Raw genomic sequence first — 25,328 nt, 5'->3', positions numbered from 1 at the left:
TTGTGTACTATAGAGTCCAGATGGGACTTCAGTCTATTAGCGAGGACCTTGGCAAATATCTTGTAATTCGCACAGAGCAATGCCACAGGCCTCCAGCTCTTAAGTTCACACAAGTCCCCTGTTTTGGGCAGGAGAGTCAGAGCCGCTCATCGGCAACTCTCCTACCCCGACGCACTCACGCAAAATGCAAAAGAAGTCCAATTATTCCCCAGAATTGTTTGTTTTTTTAACTCCGCAGGGAGTCCATCGACCCCCGGTGCACGGCCGGGGGGACTTCTGGGTTACGACCTCTGCCAGTTCATGGGACAACAGAGGAATGTACATTTCATCCCTCTGTGCCAGAGAGAGCTTAGGGAGTTCTGCAAACAAAACCTGAGCACACATAGGATCACACAGTTCTGACCTATACAACTCAGTATAAAACTCCCCAGCCCTCTCCCGCATCTCCCCTACCATCTCACCCGCCCATCCGAAAGCCGTAGACAACGCATACCCTTTTTTTCCCCCATTTTTATCATTCGTAATAAACAGAGGCAAATTTGCTACTACCACCCTGGTCGAAGGGGTAGAAAGACGTGAAACTGGCACTAACACTCCCCTTACAAATATTCCACTAGCAATGAGCCTACCCACCAAATGTTCTCTTTTCATGAACACAACCACGTCTTTGTTCATTCTAGAAGCGAAATGTATAAATTCAGCTCCTACCTGTTCGCTGACCGCAAGCAGAGCCTTAATTCAATTCTCAGGAACACACCTGAATCCATGCCATAACGACAGCGTCTCCTCCACGCTAGGCTGCGAAGCCATCGCGGACACCACACCGTTCAAAAGAAACTAAAACTCTGTCCTCTTCCACCCTAACTTTGAGAGTAAACTGTGGCAGAATACCTGACCACTGTGACTGATCCAAACTTAAAAGCTTTGACTATGTACAGACTCAGTGAGCATAGCCATGTTATTGCGAAAGGCCGCAGTAGGCAGACCTGGTGCTCAAGAGAAGACAGGCTATGTGCACACTGCCCACAAAATGAGGTGGCAACACAGCTGCACTTCCTAACCTCCTGCCAAATGTATGACCATATTAGAGACACATATTTCCCTCAGATTACACAGATCCCCAAAGAATTCAAAAACAAACCCAATTTTGATATACTCCCATATCTATTGGGTGAAATACCACAGTGTGCCATCACTGCAGCAAGATTTGTGACCTGTTGCCACAAGGAAAGGTCAACCAGTGAAGAACAAACACCATTGTAAATATAACCCATATTTATGTTTATTTATTTTCCCTTTTGTACTTTAATTATTTGCACATCGTTACAACACTGTATATAGACATAATATGACATTTGTAATGTCTTTATTCTTTTGGAACTTTTGTGAGTAATGTTTACTGTACATTTTTATTGTTTATTTCACTTTTGTTTATTATCTAGTTCACTCACTTTGGCAATGTTAACACATTTTCAGAGAGAGAGAGAGAGCGAGAGAGATTCAGTCGTTTAATGAGGTGGGTTGCAGTAGTAATGGGGGGGGGGGGGGGGTTCCTCATGCACAAAGGACAGTTATTTACCCCGCCCCAATTCCAACCCAATCATCACTACACCCCCTCGCATCCTCAGGGAAGAGAAACTTCGAACAATGCAGTCGCCACATTCTGACCCACTAAGAGAGGGAGGGATGGGGGTAGGGGAAAGAGGGGGGTTCACAAATACAATCCCCTGCCTCCACAGGACAGCCAACCACAGCTAAGTATAATGGGAATTCTCTCACACCAAATAGAAATTCAAATCAACTCAGCTGGGATGGCCTGGCTTACCTTTTGTGTTGCCAAGTACTGTGTGTTATGGTGGTTGGATTTAAGTTGCTAACCCCCTGATGTTTTTTGCCTTTCTCCCCCCCCCCCCCCTCTCTCTGTATACCTTTCCATCTTCCTCTACATTGTCCATTTATTTCTATCTCACTCTGTCCCATTGCTCCTTCTCCCCATCTTTCTTACATCCTCTCTCTCCCTCTCTCTCTTCCCCTATCCATATATCCATCTTTTCGTCTAGTGCGTATCAAGCCTGGCTCGGCGTCTCCAGTGGAGTACCAGAGTGACAGTGATGTGGAGAGTGGGACAGAGTCAGGTTCAGCATCCTTCAGTACACCTGGACTTGACACAGGGTGAGTGTCATGGACTGGAAGGTGGTGGTATAGCCCTGGACACAGGGTGGTGGTGTAGGGGTGGTGGTTCTGTAGGGCTCATCCTCCACTACACAGGGCCTGGACACAGGGTGGTGGTTCTGTAGGGCTCATCCTCCTGGACACAGGGCAGTGGTTCTGTAGGGCTCATCCTCCACAGGGTGGTGGTTCTGTAGGGCTCATCCTCCACAGGGTGGTGGTTCTGTAGGGCTCATCCTCCACAGGGTGGTGGTTCTGTAGGGCTCATCCTCCACAGGGTGGTGGTTCTGTAGGGCTCATCCTCCACAGGGTGGTGGTTCTGTAGGGCTCATCCTCCACAGGGTGGTGGTTCTGTAGGGCTCATCTTCCACAGGGTGGTGGTTCTGTAGGGCTCATCCTCCACAGGGTGGTGGTTCTGTAGGGCTCATCCTCCAGGACACAGGGTGGTGGTTCTGTAGGGCTCATCCTCCACAGGGTGGTGGTTCTGTAGGGCTCATCCTCCAGGACACAGGGTGGTGGTTCTGTAGGGCTCATCCTCCACAGGGTGGTGGTTCTGTAGGGCTCATCCTCCACAGGGTGGTGGTTCTGTAGGGCTCATCCTCCACAGGGTGGTGGTTCTGTAGGGCTCATCCTCCACAGGGTGGTGGTTCTGTAGGGCTCATCCTCCAGGACACAGGGTGGTGGTTCTGTAGGGCTCATCCTCCACAGGGTGGTGGTTCTGTAGGGCTCATCCTCCACAGGGTGAGTGTCAGATAATTGCGGCTGATTGATGTATTGTTTGTTTTATCAAGATACGATAAAACACTTATTGCTATCACAATTTCAACAGACATTTTGTGGGGTTCATAACGAGGGTAGTTTGCAGTCCTGATATAGGAGTAGAGTTTTACAGGAAGAGAGTGGAAGGTTGAGTGTATTATTAGAGAATAATGATATAGGGTGAATTTGCTTCTTCATTGGGGGTTTGGCTGTGGTGAGCTGGGCCCGTCTCTCCTCTCCACTCTCTGGTGCTAATTACATTACTGCAGCACTGCTCTGGACACTTATGTAACCCCTGAACACTGGAGGAGAGGAGAGGGTGTGTGTGTGTGTGTGTGTGTGTGCAGTGAGGCAGCAACAGGGGAGACAGAATGTATAAATGTGTAATTGTTTTTGGTAGGAGGGGGCAGCAGCCGCCACACCCCTAAAGGCGTGACTTTGTGTGAGACAGAGCTTGCTGCACTCTATCTAACTGAAATGTAGGGTGTGTGTGTGTTGCTGGGCAGGGTTGTCCCAGAACCAGGTGTAAACAAGATTACGTAATGCAGTTTGCCGTCACACCTCCTTATAAATGGTTTGGAGAGAGGAGAGGAGAGGGGGGAGTTAGTGTGTTAAACAGGCAGGATAGGATGAAGAAGGAATTATATTAGCTCTATTGAGAGGAGAGGGGGGAGTTAGTGTGTTAAACAGGCAGGATAGGAGGAAGAAGGAATTATATTAGCTCTATTGAGAGGAGAGGGGGGAGTTAGTGTGTTAAACAGGCAGGATAGGATGAAGAAGGAGTTATATTAGCTCTATTTGTGCTGGTTTAGTGTGTTTGAGCTAATGGCTGGGCAGAGAACAAGAGAAAGGAAGAGAGAGAGAGAGGAGGAAAGGGTGTTAACTAGTTGGCAGGCAGGGTGGAGAAAGTGAATGGCAGCGAGGAACAGGGAGGTTGGGAGGGAGAGGAAGTAAAGGAGGGGAGATGGAGAGATGGACAGAAAAAAACAGGAGAGTGGGAGGGGGAGAGGGCGAGAGTTGAGAAGAGAGAGAGAGCGAGAGGAGAGTTGGGGAGAGATCAGCTTTGAACTGGAAGCTGTCTGACTGTATGGGTTTTTGACAGTTACTGTGTAGCCCTCTCTGTTGGCTGTGGCCTGTAAATTCACCCAGGGACCATATATCACTAGGAGATGTGATGAACCTGAACAATAGACTCAATTAGCGGTGATTATTAAGAGTCAGGCTCTGTTAAGGCGTCAGCATGCTTCAGTTCAGCTGGCGCTAAGCTGAACTCGGCTAGGCGAACCGAACAAGTGTGCCCTTAAAAGACCTTCGCTTGAAAAACGAGAAAAAAGTGGCAAAAGTACTGTTTGTCCATTTTGAGACTCCGTAGCCACTGAAAGGGGAAAGTCAGTTAAGAACAAATTCTTATTTACAATGATGGCCTACACGGCCAAACCCTAACCAGGATGGCACTGGGCCAATTGTGCGCCGCTCTATGGGACTCCCGATCACGGCCGGTTGTGATACAGCCCAGGATCGAACCAGGGTCTGTAGTGATGCCTCTAGCACTGCGATGCAGTGCCTTAGACCGCTGCACCACTCAGGAGCCCCAATATTGTTTCATAGAACAAAACGTATAAGATCTCCTAAGCTTGTGTTAACCTCAGACCATATTTTGGGCGTTTATCCCAAAACCCTATTCTTTCCCGTTCATTTTCCCCATAGGAAAGGCTGAACAGAGGGAACTCATTTCAGGGTTTTAGCTCATAGTCCTTTCCTTCTAGGGTCAGTTGGGACATAGACAGTATGGGTGGGGCTGGAGAGGTAAAGGTCATATGTAGAACTTGTCTGATCGCGTAACACTAACAGTTCATATTCAGGTAGCTAGCTGCTTTCTAGTAATCCTGCTAATACAGCTGATCCTCTGACATTCTGTCATTTCACTAAGTACATGACTCAATGCATGTCACTCCAGCCTTACCCATATCATGACAGGTCTTCTCTCTCTCTCTCTCTCTCTCTCTCTCTCTCTCTCTCTCTCTCTCTCTCTCTCTCTCTCTCTCTCTCTCTCTCTCTCTCTCTCTCTCTCTCTCTCTCTCTCTCTCTCTCTCTCTCTCTCTCTCTCTCTCTCTCTCTCTCTCTCTCAGGTCAGGCGTAGACATGGACATGCAGGTGGATCCTGATTCGCCGGATATGAAGAGGAGGCGTGTCCATATGTGTGACTATGATGGCTGTAACAAGGTGTACACCAAGAGCTCACACCTCAAAGCCCACCGCAGGATACACACCGGTAACACACACACTGACCCTGTCCCACCCACATACTAATCTTTAGCCAATGACTGACCCAGGACCCACATTTTGTAGCCAATGAATAGACACTTAATGTAGATCTATACTAGAGCTTCTTATCTTATTGGTTTTTACCGAAAGTACTGCCTCTCCGAAGGACATTTTCTCTTATAAATCCATCTGTGGATACAGTAGTTCGAAATGGCTTGCATTGTTCCCACGGACACACTAGTATTTTTTTCTGAGTCGTAGGATCTGAAATCTGGGATGTCCCTCTTACCATTTCATTCGCTCTTCCAACTGTCCATCAACTCCTCGCTGAACCCTACATCACAGCCGTGGACAAAGCACGTGCCTGCAATCGTTACATCGTAGCGCAGCAGGAGAGATTGGTTTCATCACGGTAGCACATTCAGAGATTGATTTATAGGCATTCATCTAAAATAACTTTAAACAAAACACTTTCTGTTTGTCATAGATGGCCAATATTAATATGAGATGAAGGCTAGTTCCTAGCTCTGTGAGACGTTCACAGCGATGAGACATAGGAAGCCAAACTAGAGCTCTGTGAGACGTTCACAGCGATGAGACATAGGAAGCCAAACTAGAGCTCTGTGAGACGTTCACAGCGATGAGACATAGGAAGCCAAACTAGAGCTCTGTGAGACGTTCACAGCGATGAGACATAGGAAGCCAAACTAGAGCTCTGTGAGACGTTCACAGCGATGAGACATAGGAAGCCAAGCTAGAGCTCTGTGAGACGTTCACAGCGATGAGACATAGGAAGCCAAGCTAGAGCTCTGTGAGACGTTCACAGCGATGAGACATAAGAGGCCAAGCTAGAGCTCTGTGAGACGTTCACAGCGATGAGACATAGGAAGCCAAATTAGAGCTCTGTGAGACGTTCACAGCGATGAGACATAGGAAGCCAAACTAGAGCTCTGTGAGACGTTCACAGCGATGAGACATAGGAAGCCAAACTAGAGCTCTGTGAGACGTTCACAGCGATGAGACATAGGAAGCCAAGCTAGAGCTCTGTGAGACGTTCACAGCGATGAGACATAGGAAGCCAAGCTAGAGCTCTGTGAGACGTTCACAGCGATGAGACATAAGAGGCCAAGCTAGAGCTCTGTGAGACGTTCACAGCGATGAGACATAGGAAGCCAAATTAGAGCTCTGTGAGACGTTCACAGCGATGAGACATAGGAAGCCAAACTAGAGCTCTGTGAGACGTTCACAGCGATGAGACATAGGAAGCCAAGCTAGAGCTCTGTGAGACGTTCACAGCGATGAGACATAGGAAGCCAAGCTAGAGCTCTGTGAGACGTTCACAGCGATGAGACATAAGAGGCCAAGCTAGAGCTCTGTGAGACGTTCACAGCGATGAGACATAGGAAGCCAAACTAGAGCTCTGTGAGACGTTCACAGCGACGAGACATTTGGATCAGGAGAGACCTTTAGAAAATAAATAAGATCTTATAGTCATTTTATCATTTGATGATGCTATATTTAGAAAGCATATGTCATTTCAAGACTTATTCAAAGTTTTGTTGAATAGGAAATACATCATACAAAATATTTCCTATTTCTATATTTTTTGCATATTTTTACTGTGTACTTGAGCTTGTATCCTCAAAAGTGACTTCACCTCAGCAATGTATAACTATTTTTTTACCAGAAAAGTGAGATTCTAACCTTTCTTGGAGTGTGTAGCATTACTAGTTATTGTTTATGGTCATCTCATGATAAATAATTACTTTTGGGGATTTCTTAGGTTACATTTTAGATTACATTTAGTTAGATTTAACTGGTTTTAAACCAATATTTGCACAATCAATCAACCAATCAACTAATCATCTCCATATCTTCTTCCCTGTAGGAGAGAAGCCGTACCACTGTACATGGGAGGGCTGTACCTGGAGGTTCGCCCGGTCAGACGAGCTGACGCGACACTTCCGTAAACACACAGGCATCAAGCCCTTCCGCTGCACCGACTGTGACCGCTCCTTCTCCCGGTCTGACCACCTAGCCCTGCACCGGAGACGCCACGTCATGATGTGAACCATGACCTCTGACCCCTGACCTTTGACCTTTAAACCTTAACCCCCACTACCTTCGCCCTCCAACCCATCACCTCCCTCCCCAGCCCCCCTCGGGACCCAGATGGAACTCAAATGGGAGGGCCTGAACTCTGACCCCTAGAGGTTCTCTGCTGTGTCACTTCCTTTTACTGTTCCCCCTCCTCTCCTCTCTGTAAAAAAATAACCAAGGTTAAGACAACATACATTTTCCGAGCAGGAGCATTCGAAAATAAACTCATTCATTGGACCAGCGCTGATTCTACAGGATTCGCATTGAAAACGTCACCAGTGGTCAGGAAATCAAGTAATAAAGTGGCGGTAGATCATTTGAAAAACATTTAAATTAATAGAATGACAGTAAAACAGTTATGTTATGTGTTTGCAGAGCAGTTAGCTGAAATCCACTATGATTGTGTTTATTTTCCACTTTGATGGCGAGTTTTCTGTACTGCTAAAATTCACTTTCAGTCATTTCTGATCGCATTGCTGGTCCATTGTTTAGACCTAGTCTTCTCTACGCTACGGCTCGTCCTCCATTTTGAACTGTGGGTCATCGTGGAGATCATTACATTAAAGAGGTGGAGAATGAAGATCCCAAAAGGATGAGAGGAGTTTGTTGTTGTTTTCTGGTTGCTTAGCACCTGAAGGGGTAGTCCACAACTCTCATACCCCACAGCTTATCTCCTCGTTTCTCCCTCACACCCCACTCAGTGTGCACACAGCCAGAGGCTATCTACTTCAACAGCACCCTATCCATCCAGAAGATAGACTAGTGAAGACAAACCTGGGATACAGCAGAGAGAGATGGACAGGCTGGACTGAGAGAGAGACCGAGGACATACTTTGAAATGATGCAGGGTTACCGACATCACACACTCAGTTCAGAGCAAGAAGAGGAGGAGGACAGAGGAGGTGAAGGGGGCAGGGAAGGAAATGTGGCTTTTGTGTCATTTTTGTTTATTTGAGAGGGGAAAACACTTCAGAGATGACTTCTCAGCTGTCGAGCAACTGTTTACTGTGTTTTATCATCTTCTGTTAACCTGCGTTGCGTGCATGGGCTAGCTGTCTGTATGTGTGTGCAATTGTGTGTGAGCGTTAGTGTAGTGTGTGCTATTTAAAGACAGTTGATGATGCATCATGTCCTCTCCTCCATACATATAATTTCCTCAGCAGAGTCAGCAGACCCCTCGGGTGTGGCGGTGTAGAAATGTCTTATTCAACCCCCTTCCACTCCATTTCTCCGCTCCCCCATCTCCTAAAACAGGGAGCTACAAGACTGTGAGGATTCTGTTTTATTAATAGTTTCAATCAGATATTAAATCATGTTCACTTGCCCCACATTTATAGCTTGTTGTTCAGTAACAGTATTTGTGTTGTTTAAAAAAAAAAGCCTTTTGTAGTTTTTTTCATTTTCTTCTCTTTCTCTTTCTAATGATTGGCTCATAACATAATAACATCCCCTTTTTGACTATTTCATATCCTTAGATTGTGTTTTGAGGCTGTAAAAGTATAACAAGAAAAAGGTTGAGGTTACAAACTAGGGGATCTAGGGAGCTTGTGTGTGTGTGTGTGTGTGTGTGTGTGTAACAAATAATCAGAACTGATGATTTTAGAAGTGTGGGTTTCGGTGCAGCCTGTCGGAGCCTTAGTGAATCAAAGTCAGTCTTAGAAACGCACGATTGTTTTGGTCTTCAGGGTTACCCGGGAAACGGGGTCTCATTGCCCTGACGACACGTCACGAGGCACTCTGTTGTTACGAGCATTTCTGCCCATTTCGACCCAGATCAGGGCCTGTATTCACAAAGGGTCTCAGAGTAGGAGTTCTGATCCATATTATCTTATTCATTATGATCTAAAAGGCTAAACTGATCCTAGATCAGTACTCCGACTCTGAGCCTAACTGATCTCCATGTCTTAAGGTGGTTGTTTTTAGCTCCTGCTCTCTGGGTTCACTTGATTATGCAACCTCCACAGACCTCGCTCCTAGCGCTGTACTGGGGTCAGTGGTTAAATATGTGTTGCTACTGGAACATATACAGCACTCGCTACTAAGCGCTGTTCTGAAGTCAGTGGCTAAGTACAGCTCCTATGGTACATGCATACAGAGGGCATACTGAAGAACATGTAAACAAAGTGTTTGGCTCTCTCACTAGCAGTCGCAGCAGCCATCATCATTTCAAACGCTAGCTAAATAAAACATGATTGAATCCTTTTTGTCTTCTGACTGGGAACCCAGCCTTGGTGTGAGTTGAGTTGAGCGCATGCGTGAAGCAGAGAGGGATCTTATTGGTCCACACAGAGCAATGCAATGTTCCTATGAGTTTCTATCATTCTCTGCTTCAACTCCTAACAATGTTACTAAGCACATTTTTCTAGAAGAGGACATGCATTTGATTGCAACTTGTTATTAGATGGTATTAGACATTAAGGACTATGAGAAATAATTAAAGAACAATAAGTGTACATACTGTATATAATCAAAAAGTCCATAATAAATGTAACAGGTGGAGTTCTATTTTTAACACTGACTAGACAATGTGAAAAATATAATTTTTTCTTTTATTTTCTACTCTGTTGGATGGATTTACAACTGAAATGTGTTATAAAAAAAAAAGGTATTCTTTTTTTATGTCCTAAACATCGGTCCCATTTGTGTTGTGCACATTTTGTTTTTGTGAAGTTGGTGAGCATGTCGGTGTGATCCTGGTGCCCTAACCTAACAGTCCTAATGACCTGCAACAGAAGGACCGTCTCAACCTGAACAACTGTCCAAAATGGCACCCTACTCCCTAATGCACTTCTTTTGACCAGGGCCCCTGGGGCTTTGGTTAAAAGTAGTGCACTATATAGGGAATATGGGGCCATTTTAGGACATACCCAGAGTTGAAAATCTGATATGATCAAATATCTGTTATCACTGGTCAAACCCACCTCACCGCATTGATGCATACAATACAAGTTCCCCTTTAATGTCCACTGTGAAGTATTACTCCATATACCACAAAGAAAACAATACTATAATACATCAATACAATACAGTACGTCAATATAGAAATGTTCTGTCCAACAAAAGATAGATCCATCTATGGTTTAGACATGGCAGCATACGACTTAAGACTTGACTCTATACTGTACTGTATTTGTACAAGCCCATTTATCCACTTCACTAGTCACCCCTCACTTCAACAATATGGCACCACATAATGTAAGGGTGGATTGATTGTGTGTGTATAAGTGTGTGAGTGTGCCTCTTCTTATCATTAATCACAACTCCTTTTCTTAAAGTAACTGTCTAGTGTTGACAGATTTTTATGACCTATAATTAATAACAATGAGTGAAATTGTTTTACTTCCAGTTTGTTTTAATTAATTATGTTAAAACGCAGGTTTTCTGCGTTGGAATGGTGTAGGTGTACCCCAACAACAGAATGGTATGGGCGTATACCGGTCATTAAAAATGTTCATGCCAGTAGACCGCTGATTGGCCAGCTCATCCTCCTTCAGGAGGATGACATCATCCTCTATGAGGAAATGGCAAGCATTTTTTTAAACGGTCTGTTTGAGATACACATTTGAGCTGGGGTTTTTGAAGAAAAAAATCTAAATTATGCTTTGGCCACAAATACAAGTATTGGATGAGTCAACAACATTATTTAGGTATGAGTTAACAGAATAGATTTTCACTGGACAGTTACTTTAACAACCAGAATTGTAAGTATTTTATATTGAATGCATTAACCTTTGGGCCAGTACTATATTATTCAGTGCAATGCAGTTATTGTTATTGTCATTAATATTATTTGTTTTGTATTTGTACAGAACAAATCTGTAAAGATCAGTGAGGAAGAACGTGAGCTTTTTGATACTGTGAGAAATGGTGTTTCATTAAGTCTGTTTCCCCCTGTACAGTTGAGATTTACCCCACTCCTTTTATAGAATAAAAGGTTTTTGGTGCAGATTGTTGATGCAATGTCTTTATTGTTGACTACGGGTGAAATTTTCATAGTGCAAAAGAATTGTATCCTGGTGGAACTAGCATGATCACTGCATTTACCATTGAAGAAAGTTACATAGAATGGTGAATGCAGGGATCAGGCTGGTTGCCAAGGCTAAAATAATTGTGCAAAGTGTAAAAATGACCATGAAGCTCATAATCGGGCTGCATGATTGGAAACTTTTCTTCGACAATGTGCTTCACATGAAGCGACTATTTATGTATTGCTCAGTTTACATTTATGTCATTTAGCAGACGCTCTTATCCAGAGCGACTTACAAATTGGTGCATTCACCTTATGATATCCAGTGGAACAACCACTTTACAATAGTACATCTATATCTTTTTTTGGGGGGGGGGGGGGGGGGGTTAGAAGGATCACTTTATCCTATCCCAGGTATTCCTTAAAGAGGTGGGGTTTCAGGTGTCTACGGAAGGTGGTGATTGACTCCGCTGTCCTGGCATCGTGAGGGAGCTTGTTCCACCATTGGGGTGCCAGAGCAGCGAACAGTTTTGACTGGGCTGAGTGGGAACTGTGCTTCCGCAGAGGTAGGGAGGCGAGCAGGCCAGAGGTGGATGAACGCAGTGCCCTTCTTTGGGTGTAGAGCCTGATCAGAGCCTGAAGGTACGGAGGTGCCGTTCCCCTCACAGCTCCGTAGGCAAGCACCATGGTCTTGTAGCAGATGCAAGCTTCAACTGGAAGCCAGTGGAGTGTGCGGAGGAGCGGGGTGACGGGAGAGAACGTGGGAAGGTTGAACACCAGACGGGCTGCGGCGTTCTGGATGAGTTGCAGGGGTTTAATGGCACAGGCAGGGAGCCCCGCCAACAGGGAGTTGCAGTAATCCAGACGGGAGATGACAAGTGCCTGGATTAGGACCTGCGCCGCTTCCTGTGTAAGGCAGGGTCGTACTCTGCAAATGTTGTATAGCATGAACCTACAGGATCGGGTCACCGCCTTGATGTTAGCGGAGAACGACAGGGTGTTGTCCAGGGTCACGCCGAGGCTCTTAGCACTCTGGGAGGACACAATGGAGTTGTCCACCGTGATGGCGAGATCATGGAAATGGCAGTCCTTCCCCGGGAGGAAGAGCAGCTCCGTCTTGCCGAGGTTCAGCTTGAGGTGGTGATCCGTCATCCACACTGCTATGTCTGCCAGACATGCAGAGATGCGATTCGCCACCTGGTTATCAGAAGGGGGAAAGGAGAAGATTAATCGTGTGTCATCTGCGTAGCAATGATAGGAGAGACCATGTGAGGATATGACAGAGCCAAGAGACTTGGTGTATAGCGAGAATAGGAGAGGGCCTAGAACTGAGCCCTGGGGGACACTAGTGGTGAGAGCACGTGGTGCGGAGACGGATTCTCGCTACGCCACCTGGTAGGAGCGACCTGTCAGGTAGGACGCAATCCAAGAGTGAGCCACGCCGGAGATACCCAGCTCGGAGAGGGTGGAGAGGAGGATCTGATGGTTCTGATGGTTCACAGTATCAAAGGCAGCAGATAGGTCTAGAAGGATGAGAGCAGAGGAGAGAGAGTTAGCTTTAGCAGTGCGGAGAGCCTCCGTGACACAGAGAAGAGCAGTCGCAGTTGAATGACCAGCCTTGATACCTGACTGATTGCGATTAGCATAATACAACAATCCCCAATTAGTTTACTATAATCTAGTTAAATAAGTGCCTCCTTATAACGCATTGTTGAAGAAAAGTTTCAAATGAAATCACACTGCAAGATAAGTCATTTTTTATACTTTACACAAATCTTTTCCATTACAAAGATGTCGCCCCTTAAATATTATTTGACAAGAAAAGTGACAGTTAAGAGTGACTTTTGGGACAGTGGGAAGAATAACTTGCATGAGAGTAATATAGTCAACCTCATGGGGGAGCGCTATGACAGAGAATGATGCACAAGTGGTGAAGGTGTCTGTGAAGCTGCCTAACAGGCTGAGGTTTATGCAACTCCACCCATTCCTTCCTATCAGCCAATCAAATTCAAATTGCAGATGGAGGGACAGCAAGAACATTTTGAAATATTTCATGCAGTGGTGCCTAACTGATGCAGGTGAAAAAGCACGTTGAATCCAAAAACACTGAAATATGTAGATTATTTGCAAAGACTATTTCCAGTTTATACAAGCTGATATACTGTAGATTGATGGTTAGTTATCTTTTCAAATGATCTAACGTAGCTTGCTAGATAGCTAGCTGCATATTTCTGGCTATTTGTCAACATATTGCAGCAAGTACAGCAACTGTTAACCTAATCACACACCCATTTTTTCAAGCTAGCATATAATGTCACAAAAACCCAGAAGACAGCTAAATGCAGCACTAACCTTTGATGATCTTCATCAGATGACACACCTAGGACATTATGCTATACAATACATGCATGTTTTGTTCAATCAAGTTCATATTTATATCAAAAAACAGCTTTTTACATTAGCATGTGACGTTCAGAACTAGCATACCCCCCGCAAACCTCCGGTGAATTTACTAAATTACTCACGATAAACGTTCACAAAAAACATAATTATTTTAAGAATTATAGATACAGAACTCCTTTGTGCAATCGAGGTGTCCGATTTTAAAATAGCTTTTCGGTGAAAGCACATTTTGCAATATTCTGAGTACATAGCCCAGCCATCACGGCTAGCTATTTAGACACCCACCAAGTTTAGCCCTGATCAAACTCCAATTTACTATTACAAAAGTTTCATTACCTTTCTTGTCTTCGTCAGAATGCACTCCCAGGACTGCTACTTCAGTAACACATGTTGGTTTGGTCCAAAATAATCCATCGTTATATCCAAATAGCGGCGTTTTGTTCGTGCGTTCAAGACAGTATCCGAAGTGTAAATAAGGGTCACGAGCATGGCGCATTTCGTGACAAAAAAATTCTAAATATTCCATTACCGTTCCCTCGAAGCATGTCAACCGCTGTTTAAAATCCATTTTTATGCCATTTTTCTCGTAAAAAAGCGATAATATTCCGACCGGGAATCTGCGTTTAGGTAAACAGACGAAAGAAAACAAAGCATGAGGTCGACTCGGGCACGCGCCTGAGTCTCACAGTACTGTAACCAGCCACTACCCAAACGCGCTACTTTTTTTCAGCCAGAGCCTGCAAAGCCACGATTCAGCTTTTTGCCGCCTTCTGAGAGCCCATGGGAGCCGTAGGAAGTGTCACGTAACAGCAGAGATCCTCTGTAATGGATAGAGATAATCAAGAAGGGCAAGAAATTGTCAGACAGGGCACTTCCTGCATGGAATCTTCTCAGGTGTTGGCCTGCCAAATGAGTTCTGTTATACTCACAGACACCATTCAAACAGTTTTAGAAACTTTGGAGTGTTTTCTATCCAATGCCAATAATTATATGCATATTCTAGTTACTGGGCAGGAGTAGTAACCAGATTAAATCGGGTACGTTTTTTATCCGGCCGTGTCAATACTGCCCCCTAGCCCATTAAGAAGTCCACCAAAAACTCTGAAATCTTCATCCCTAACTACAACATTTTCAGACACGATAGAACGGCCAAAGGGGGTGGTGTTGCAATCTACTGCAGAGATAGCCTGCAGAGTTCTGTCCTACTATCCAGGTCTGTACCCAAACAATCTGAACTTGTACTTTTAAAAATCCATCTCTCTAAAAACAAGTCTCACACCGTTGCCGCCTGCTATAGACCACCCTCTGCCCCCAGCTGTGCTCTGGACACCATATGTGAACTGATTTTCCCCCCCATCTATCTTCAGAGCTCGTGCTGCTAGGTGACCTAAACTGGGACATGCACCACAGCCATCCTACAATCTAAGCTTGATGCCCTCAATTTAACACAAATGATCAATTAACCTACCAGGTACCACCCCAAAGCCGTAAACTCAGGCACCCTCATAGATATCATCCTAACCAACTTGCCCTCTAAATACACCTCTGCTGTTTTCAACCAAGATCTCAGCAATCACTGCCTCATTGCCTGCATCCGTAATGGGTCAGCTGTCAAACGACCTCCACTCATCACTGTCAAACGCTCCCTGAAACATTTCAGTGAACAAGCCTTTCTAATCAACCTGGCCCGGGTATCCTAGAAGGATATTGACCTCATCCCGTCAGTAGAGGATGCCTGGTTATTTTTTTTAAATGCTTTCCTCACCATCTTAAATAAGCATGCCAGGAACAGATATAGCCCTTGGTTCTCTCTAGACCTGACTGCCCTTAACCAACACAAAAACATCCTGTGGCGTTCTGCATTAGCATCGAACAGCCCCTGTGATATGCAACTTTTCAGGGAAGTTAGAAAGCAATATACACAGGCAGTTAGAAAAGCCAAAGCTAGCTTTTTCAAGCAGAAATTTGCTTCCTGCAACACAAACTGAAAAAAGTTCTGGGACACTGTAAAGTCCGTGGAGGATAAGAACACCTCCTCCCAGCTGCCCACTGCACTGAGGATAGGAAACTCTGTCACCTCTGATAAATCCACTATAATTGAGAATTTCAATAAGCATTTTTCTTTGGCTGGCCATGCTTTCCAACTGGTTACCCCTATCACGGTCAACAGCACTGCACCCCCCACAACTATTCGCCCAAGCCTTCCCCATTTCTCCTTCTCCCAAATCCAGTCAGCTGATGTTCTGAAAGAGCTGCAAAATCTGGACCCCTACAAATCAGCCGGGCTAGACAATCTGGACCCTTTCTAAAATTATCTGCCGAAATTGTTGCAACTCCTATTACTAGCCTGTTCAACCTCTCTTTCGTGTCGTCTGAGATTCCAAAAGATTGGAAAGCAGCTGCTGTCATCCACCTCTTCAAAGGAGGGGACACTCTTGACCCAAACTGCTACAGACCTATGTCTATCCTACCCTGCCTTTCTAAGGTCTTCGAAAGCCAAGTCAACAAACAGATTACCGACCATTTCGAATCCCACCGTACCTTCTCCGCTATGCAATCTGGTTTCAGAGCTGGTCATGGGTGCACCTCAGCCACGCTCAAGGTCCTAAACGATATCGTAACCGCCATCGATAAGAGACAATACTGTGCTGCCGTATTCATTGACCTGGCCAAGGCATTCGACTCTGTCAATCACCACATCCTCATCGGCAGACTCAATAGCCTTGGTTTCTCAAATGATTGCCTCGCCTGGTTCACCAACTACTTCTCTGATAGAGTTCAATGTGTCAAATCGGATGGCCTGTTGTCCGGGCCTCTGGTAGTCTCTATGGCGGTGCCACAGGGTTCAAGCCTTGGGCCAACTCTTTTCTCTGTGTACATCAATGATGTCGCTCTTGCTGCTGGTGAGTCTCTGATTCACCTCTACGCAGACGACACCATTCTGTATACTTCTGGCCCTTCTTTGGACACTGGGTCAACAACCCTCCAGACGAGCTTCAATGCCATACAACTCTCCTTCCGTGGCCTCCAACTGCTCTTATATACAAGTAAAACTAAATGCATGCTCTTCAACCGATCGCTGCCTGCACCTGCCCGCCCGTCCAGCATCACTACTCTGGACGGTTCTGACTTAGAATATGTGGACAACTACAAATACCTAGGTGTCTGGTTAGACTGTAAGCTCTCCTTCCAGACTCACATTAAACATCTTCAATCCAAAGTTAAATCTAGAATTGGCTTCCTATTTCGCAACAAAGCATCCTTCACTCATGCTGCCAAACATACCCTCGTAAAACTGACCATACTACCGATCCTCGACTTCGGCGATGTCATTTACAAAATAGCCTCCAATACACTACTCAATAAACTGGATGCAGTCTATCACAGTGCCATCCGTTTTGTCACCAAAGCCCCATATACTACCCACCACTGTGACCTGTACGCTCTCATTGGCTGGTCCTCGCTTCATACTCGACGCCAAACCCACTGGCTCCAGGTCATCTACAAGACCCTGCTAGGTAAAGTCCCCCCTTATCTCCGCTCACTGGTCACCATAGCATCACCCACCTGTAGCACGCGCTCCAGCAGGTATATCTCTCTGGTCACCCCCAAAGCCAATTCCTCCTTTGGCCGTCCCTCCTTCCAGTTCTCTGCTGCCAATGACTGGAACGAACTACAAAAATCTCTGAAACTGGAAACATTTATCTCCCTCACTAGCTTTAAGCACCAGCTGTCAGAGCAGCTCACAGATCACTGCACCTGTACATAGCCCATCTATAATTTAGCCCAAACAACTACCACTTCCCCTACTGTATTTATTTATTTTATTTATTTTGCTCCTTTGCACCCCATTATTTATTTCTACTTTGCACTACAAATCTACCATTCCAGTGTTTTACTTGCTATATTGTATTTACTTTGCCACCATGGCCTTTTTTGCCTTTACCTCCCTTATCTCACCTCATTTGCTCACATTGTATATAGACTTATTTTTCTACTGTATTATTGACTGTATGTTTGTTTTACTCCATGTGTAACTCTGTGTTGTTGTATGTATCGAACTGCTTTGCTTTATCTTGGCCAGGTCGCAATTGTAAATGAGAACTTGTTCTCAACTTGCCTACCTGGTTAAATAAAGGTGAAATATAAAAAATAAAATGTTTGTCAGACCATGAGACAAAAAAATTGTCTGTAGCATCCGAACAGTTTGGCCTACAAAACTATTATGATGGTGTTCTCCATTTTGCTGTACAACGCCCACAAGTGTATTGGGACTCGTCTGAAGTCGGTACAGCCAATCTGCCAACTTCTGTCTGTAGCATCTGAACAGCTTGGGCTACACACTAATATGACCCCTCTGTGGAAAGGTGAGACTCTCACGAACACGTACATGAACCCGTACACTCCTACGAACACTCGTCTGAAGGTCCCCTGGTGCCAGTTGAAAAAAATGTATGGAAGTACTGTATATATGGAGACTGTTTAGTGTCAAAAATAAGGGATGTAAAACAAACAAATGTTTCCTGATCTTTCTCATATCTCTAAGATATAATACAGACACTTCAGAACAAACTTCCTTTAGATTTTTTGGGGGACTATCTGTTGTTCCATGTGGTGAATCTGTTATTCAATGTGTTTGTATGGGCTAATCGCAGTAAGGCCAATTAAAACATTTTTCATCAAATCATGGATGACACGTACTGATTGACAAAGTCTAAACCCCCCCTTTAAATCTTCTTAGGGCTAGGCCCCTTTTTTCTCAGTTTCCGCCTGAATGACATGCCCAAAATAAACTGCCTGTAGCTCAGACCCTGAAGCCAGGATATGTACACTGCTCAAAAAAAATAAAGGGAACACTTAAACAACACAATGTAACTCCAAGTCAATCACACTTCTGTGAAATCAAACTGTCCACTTAAGAAGCAACACTGATTGACAATAAATTTCACATGCTGTTGTGCAAATGGAATAGACAACAGGTGGAAATTATAGGCAATAAGCAAGACACCCCCAATAAAGGAGTGGTTCTGCAGGTGGAGACCACAGACCACTTCTCAGTTCCTATGCTTCCTGGCTTATGTTTTGGTCACTTTTGAATGCTGGCGGTGCTTTCACTCTAGTGGTAGCATGAGACGGAGTCTACAACCCACAGAAGTGGCTCAGGTAGTGCAGCTCATCCAGGATGGCACATCAATGCGAGCTGTGGCAAGAAGGTTTGCTGTGTCTGTCAGCGTAGTGTCCAGAGCATGGAGGCGCTACCAGGAGACAGGCCAGTACATCAGGAGACGTGGAGGAGGCCGTAGGAGGGCAACAACCCAGCAGCAGGACCGCTACCTCCGCCTTTGTGCAAGGGGGAGCAGGAGGAGCACTGCCAGAGCCCTGCAAAATGACCTCCAGCAGGCCACAAATGTGCATGTGTCTGCTCAAACGGTCAGAAACAGACTCCATGAGGATGGTATGAGGGCCCGACGTCCACAGGTGGGGGTTGTGCTTACAGCCCATGTGCTCGCCAGAGGTAGCCTGACTGCCATAGGTACCGAGATGAGATCCTCAGACCTCTTGTGAGACCATTTGCTGGTGCGGTTGGCCCTGGGTTCCTCCTAATGCAAGACAATGCTATGTGGCTGGAGTGTGTCAGCAGTTCCTGCAAGAGGAAGGCATTGATGCAATGGACTGGCCCGCCCGTTCCCCAGACCTGAATCCAATTGAGCACATCTGGGACATCATGTCTCGCTCCATCCACCAACAACACGTTGCACCACAGACTGTCCAGGAGTTGGCGGATGCTTTAGTCCAGGTCTGGGAGGAGATCCCTCAGGAGACCATCCACCACCTCATCAGGAGCATGCCCAGGCGTTGTAGGGAGGTCATACAGGCACGTGGAGGCCACACACACTACTGAGCCTCATTTTGACTTGTTTTATGGACATTACATCAAAGTTGGATCAGCCTGTAGTGTGGTTTTCCACTTTAATTTTGAGTGTGACTCCAAATCCAGACCTCCATGGGTTGATACATTTGATTACCATTGATTATTTTTGTATGATTTTGTTGTCAGCACATTCAACTATGTTAAGAAAAAAGTATTTCATACGATTATTTCTTTCATTCAGATCTAGGATGTGTTGTTTAAGTGTTTCCTTTATTTTTTGAGCAGTGTATATAATTGGTACCATTGGAAAGAAAACTTTGATGTTTGTAGAAATGTTAAATTAATGTAGGAGAATATAAGACAATGGATATGGTAGGAAAAAATCCAAAGAAAAACCAACCGGAATGGGTTTTTTTTGTTGAGAGACCATCCTCTTAGAAAGGCCATATTGAAAATGATCTCCCTGGATGCAATTCCTATGGCTCCCACAGGGTGTCAGAAGTCTATGTTCAAGGTTTCAGGCTTGTAACTTCAAAAACAAATAAGAAATATCAGTTTTAGTACTGGGACACAGTCTTGGAAATGTGTGTTTGCGTGCACCATGACGACAGTAAGCACCTGCTAAAATCGGTTTCCTATTGAACATACTTCTTTCGGTAAGAAATATTATAGTTTGATTGCATTTTAGGGTATCTGAGGAGTAAATAGAAACATATTTTGACTTGTTGAAACAAAGTTTAGGGGTAGATTTTCAGATTCCTTTCTCTGCATGTTGAACGAGTAGATTACTCAAATCGATGACGCCAACTAAAACAGACTTTTTGGGATATGAATAAGGATTATATCTAAAAAACGACACTACATGGTATAGCTGGGACCCTTTGGATGACAAATCAGAGGAAGATTTTCAAAAACTAAGTGAATATTTCATCGTTATTTGTGAATGTATGAAACCTGTGCCGGTGGAGATATTTTTTGATGTGCGGTGCCGTCCTCAAACAATCGCATAGCATGTTTTCACTATAATAGCTACTGTAAATCAGACAGCCGATATAAGACACTTATATGTACCGAAATGTTTAATATCCATATTATTTATGATTATTTATTTGAATTGCGCGCCCTCCAGTTTCACCGGAAGTTGTCCCGAGTGGCGCAGCAGTCTAAGGCACTGCATCACAGTGCTTGAGGTGTCACTATTTTTTTTTCACCTTTATTTAACCAGGTAGGCCAGTTGAGAACAAGGTCTCATTTACAACTGCGACCTGGCCAAGATAAAGCAAAGCAGTGCGACACAAACAACAACACAGAGTTACACATGGAATAAACAAACGTACAGTCAATAACACAATAGAAAAGTCTATATACAGTGTGTGCAAATAAGGTAAGATAAGGGAGGTAAGGCAAAAAAATGCTGTAGTGGCAAAGTAATTACAATTTAGCAATTAAACACTGGAGTGATAGATGTGCAGAAGATGAATGTGCAAGTAGAGATACTGGGGTGCAAAGGAGAAAAAGAAATTATAACAATATGGGGATGAGGTAGTTGGATGGGCTATTTACCGATGAGCTATGTACAGGTGCAATGATCTGTGAGCTGCTCTGACAGCTGGTGCTTAAAGTTAGTAAGAGAGATATGAGTCTCCAGCTTCAGTGATTTTTGCAATTCGTTCCAGTCATTGGCATCAGAGAACTGGAAGGAAAGGCGGCCAATGGAGGAATTGGCTTTGGGGGTGACTAGTGAAATATACCTGCTGGAGCGCGTGCTACGGGTGGGTGCTGCTATGGTGACCAGTGAGCTGAGATAAGGCGGGGCTTTACCTAGCAAAGACTTATAGATGAACTTTGTTGCAGCGATGGGATAAGACTGAAACTAACAATTGGATATCATGAAAAAGGGGTAAAAGTACATTTTTGTTTTTTAAAATGTATATATTTTTGGGATTCTTCAAGGGGTCTTAAAATTCTAAATCAAATAGCAAAATGATCCTTGGTATGGCCTTCTTAAAACAATTGCATATAAAAAAGGTATAACGAAGGTTCCTTGCAGGCTGGTCTATAATAAAGGTTCCTTGCAGGCTAGTTAATGTAAAAAGGGGCCTTGGAGGCTGGCTTATATTAAATAATTTTTGCAAAACAGGCTACTCAATGTAAGATATTATTTAAAAAGACACTGAAATTGTCACATCTGTCGTCAGGAATGGACCAAGGCGCAGCGGGTTGCGTGCTCATCATTGTTATTTATTAGAGAACACGAAAAAAACAAAGAAACACGACAGTCTTGCATGCTATACTAAAAGCAATGCAAAAACAACTACCCACAAAACCCAAACCAAACACACACCTAATTATAGGACTCACAATCAGAGGCAACTAGAAACACCTGCCTCCAATGCTGTCCCGAACACCCTTTTGATTGACTCATTTACTCACCCTTTTGATTGGTCACATGTCCTGCTCAGGGACACACCTGACTCAGGAGACTGCAATGTTTCTATGTATGTCCAACACCCAAACCTAAACATAGAAAACTAAACTAGACAGAACGTAGAAATACATACAAAAACACAAACCCTCTGCCACATCCTGACCAAAACGAATATAATTACTCCATCTGCTGGTCAGGACGTGACAGAAATAGGAACATATTTTGAAACTAGTTTTTAGATTTTTATGTTAAGCTCTATATGTGCAGTGTGCAGATGCATAAATTGCAGCACAAAAAAATGAAGACTTGGATCATTTCAAATTTTTTAAGTGTGTTGTTTCATTATTGTTTATTTAGTTTTTCAGTTAAAACAAATCAAATTGTATTAGTCAGATGTGCCGAATACAACAGGTGTAGACCTTACAGTTAAATGCTTACTTATGAGCCCCTAACCAACAGTGCATTTAAAAAAAGATAAAAGTAACAAGTAATTAAAGAGCAGCAGTAAAATATATATATATTGGCAATGCAAATAGTCTTGATAGTGATTTGATTAGATATTCAGGAGTCTTATGGCTTGGGGGTAGAAGCTGATTAGAAGCCTCTTGGACCTAGACTTGGTGCTCCGGTACTGCTTGCCGTGCGGTAGCAGAGAGAACAGTCTATTTTTAGGGCCTTCCTCTGACCCCGCCTGGTATAGAGGTCCTGGATGGCAGGAAGCTTGGCCCCAGTGATGTACTGGGCAATTCGCACTACGCTCTGTAGTGCCTTGCGGTCGGAGGCTGAGCAGTTGCCATACCAGGCAGTGATGCAACCAGTCAGGATGCTCTCGATGGTGCAGCTGTAGAACCTTTTGAGGATCTGAGGACCCATGCCAAATCTTTTCAGACTCCTGAGGGAGAATATTTTTTCTCGTGCCTGCTTCATGACTGTCATGTTAGTTTGTTGGTGATGTGGACACCAAGGAACTTGAAGCTCTCAACCTGCTCCACTGCAAGCCGGTCGATGAGGATGGGGGTGTGCTCGGTCCTATTTTTCTTGTAATCCACAATCATCTCCTTTGTCTTGATCACGTTGAGGGAGAGTCCTGACACCACACGGCCAGGTCTCTGACCTTCTCCCTATTGGCTGTCTCGTCGTTGATCAGGCCTACCACTGTTGTGTTATCGGCAAATTTAATGATGGTGTTGGAGTTGTGCCTGGCCGTGCAGTCATGAGTGAACAGCGAGTACAGGAGGGGACTGAGCACGAACCCCTGGGGGGCCCCTGTGTTAAGGATCAGCATGGCGGATGTGTTGTTACCTACCCTAACCACCTGGGGGTGGCCCGTCAGGAAGGCCAGGATCCAGTTGCAGAGGGAGGTGTTTAGCCCCCAGTGTCCTTAGCTTATTGATGAGCTTTGAGGGCACTATGGTGTTGAAGTAAATGAAAAGCATTTTCACATACAGTTGAAGTTGGAAGTTTACATACACCTTAGCCAAATACATTTAAACTCAGTTTTTCACAATTCCTGACATTTAATCTTGGTAAACATTCCCTGTCTTAGGTCAGTTAGGATCACCACTTTATTTTAAGAATGTGAAATGTCAGAAAAATAGGAGAGAGAATGATTTATTTCAGATTGTATTTCTTTCATCACATTCCCAGTGGGTCAGAAGTTTACATACACCCAATTAGTGTTTAGTAGCATTGCTTTTACACTGTTTAACCTCTCTGGGCAAGCGTCCCACCTAGTCAACAGCCAGTGTAATCCCGTGGCGCGATATTCAAATACGTCAAAAATGCAAAAACTTCAATTTTTCAAAGATATTACTATTTTACACCATTTTAACCTGTTAGGGCTAGGGGGCAGTATTGACACGGCCGGATAAAAAACGTACCCGATTTAATCTGGTTACTACTCCTGCCCAGTAACTAGAATATGCATTTAATTATTGGCTTTGGATAGAAAACACCCTAACATTTCTAAAACTGTTTGAATGGTGTCTACGATTTCGTCCCGCCTAGCCCAGAGAGTTTAAATGGTAATGTACTTGTAGTTTTGAAGTATCTATTAGCTAAGTTCCAGTATCCAGTGAGATATTTTCAATGAAATCTCAAATGTCTGGCCTGACTCTTGGTTATATCAGTTGAAGTTTCAAAAGCCACATTTTTTTCTTCTTCCCTTAGGCTCAAGCTGAGAATGTTGAGCGTTAGTCCTTAATTAATGCCGTACTTAAAGGTATGTCTCAATGGAAGGCTGTATAATTTGAGTATCCATGAATATCTGTCCTGTGGTGCAATAAGATATATGAAAGTAGCCTAAATGGGATTCTATTTAGATAAATCTAAGTGACTTAAGGAATAATACTGCATCCTTTGATACCAGAGCTAAATTACCTGTTGGGGCTAGGGGCAGTATTTTCACGGCCGGATAAAAAACGTACCCGATTTAAACTGGTTACAACTCTTACCCAGAAACGAGAATATGCATATAATTAGTAGATTTGGATAGAAAACACTAAAGTTTCTAAAACTGTTTGAATGGGGTCTGTGAGTATAACAGAACTCATATGGCAGGCCAAAACCTGAGAAGATTCCATGCAGGAAGTGCCCTGTCTGACAATTTGTTGTCCTTCTGTTGCATCTCTATCAACATTACAGCATCTGTGCTGTTACGTGACACTTCCTACGGCTCCCATAGGCTCTCAGAAGGCGGCAAAAAGCTGAATCGTGGCTTTGCAGGCTCTGGCTGAAAAAAAGTAGCGCGTTTGGGTAGTGGCTGGTTACAGTACTGTGAGACTCAGGCGCGTGTATCTATTATGATCAAAGAATATCTAGTTAACAGAAGAAAAGAAAGAGAAAATCAGGACAGAAGAAAAAGGATATCAAAGTCAAACAGTTCTCTAAAGACACAAGAGACAATAATACAAGAAACAACACTTCTGTAGCTTGTCAACTATGTGTCTGTCTATCCCTGTTCTCTCCCCTCTGCACACGCCATACAAACACTTCACACCGCGTGGCCGAGGCCACTCTAACCTGGTGGTCCCAGCGCGCATGACCCACGTGGAGTTCCAGGTCTCCGGCAGCCTCTGGAACTGCCGGTCTGCAGCCAACAAGGCTGAGTTCATCTCAGCCTATGCTACCCTCCAGTCCCTAGACTTCCTGGCGCTGACGGAAACATGGATTACCACAGATAACACTGCTACTCCTACTGCTCTTTCTTCGTCTGCCCACGTGTTCTCGCATACCCCTTGAGCATCGAGCCAGCGGGGTGGTGGCACTGGAATCCTCATCTCTCCCAAGTGAACATTCTCTCTTTCTCCCCTGACCCATCTGTCTATCTCCTCATTTGAATTCCATGCTGTCACAGTTACCAGCCC

The 25,328-nt window shown here is 44.4% G+C and overlaps 1 protein-coding gene across 6 annotated transcripts in view; it reads left to right on the top strand.

Annotated features, from left to right (window-relative positions):
- LOC106560668 (Krueppel-like factor 8) overlaps window positions 1-11,239 on the top strand; it is a 122,126-nt gene extending 110,887 nt beyond the window's left edge. For all 6 annotated transcript variants that reach the window (XM_045688011.2, XM_045688010.2, XM_014123766.3 and 3 more), the window contains 3 exons: window positions 2,061-2,172; window positions 5,058-5,200; window positions 7,082-11,239. In XM_045688011.2, the coding sequence (XP_045543967.2) occupies window positions 2,061-2,172; window positions 5,058-5,200; window positions 7,082-7,263 (437 nt within the window). In that variant the 3' untranslated portion in view covers window positions 7,264-11,239. The remainder of the gene's footprint in view (window positions 1-2,060; window positions 2,173-5,057; window positions 5,201-7,081) is intronic.
- Window positions 11,240-25,328: the final 14,089 nt, after the last annotated feature.

Source organism: Salmo salar, chromosome 10 (genome assembly GCF_965601325.2).
Source record: "Salmo salar chromosome 10, fSalSal1, whole genome shotgun sequence".
Taxonomy (NCBI): domain Eukaryota; kingdom Metazoa; phylum Chordata; class Actinopteri; order Salmoniformes; family Salmonidae; genus Salmo; species Salmo salar.
The sequence above is the reverse complement of the archived record's forward strand: the minus strand, read 5'-3'. Positions and strand labels throughout refer to the sequence as shown.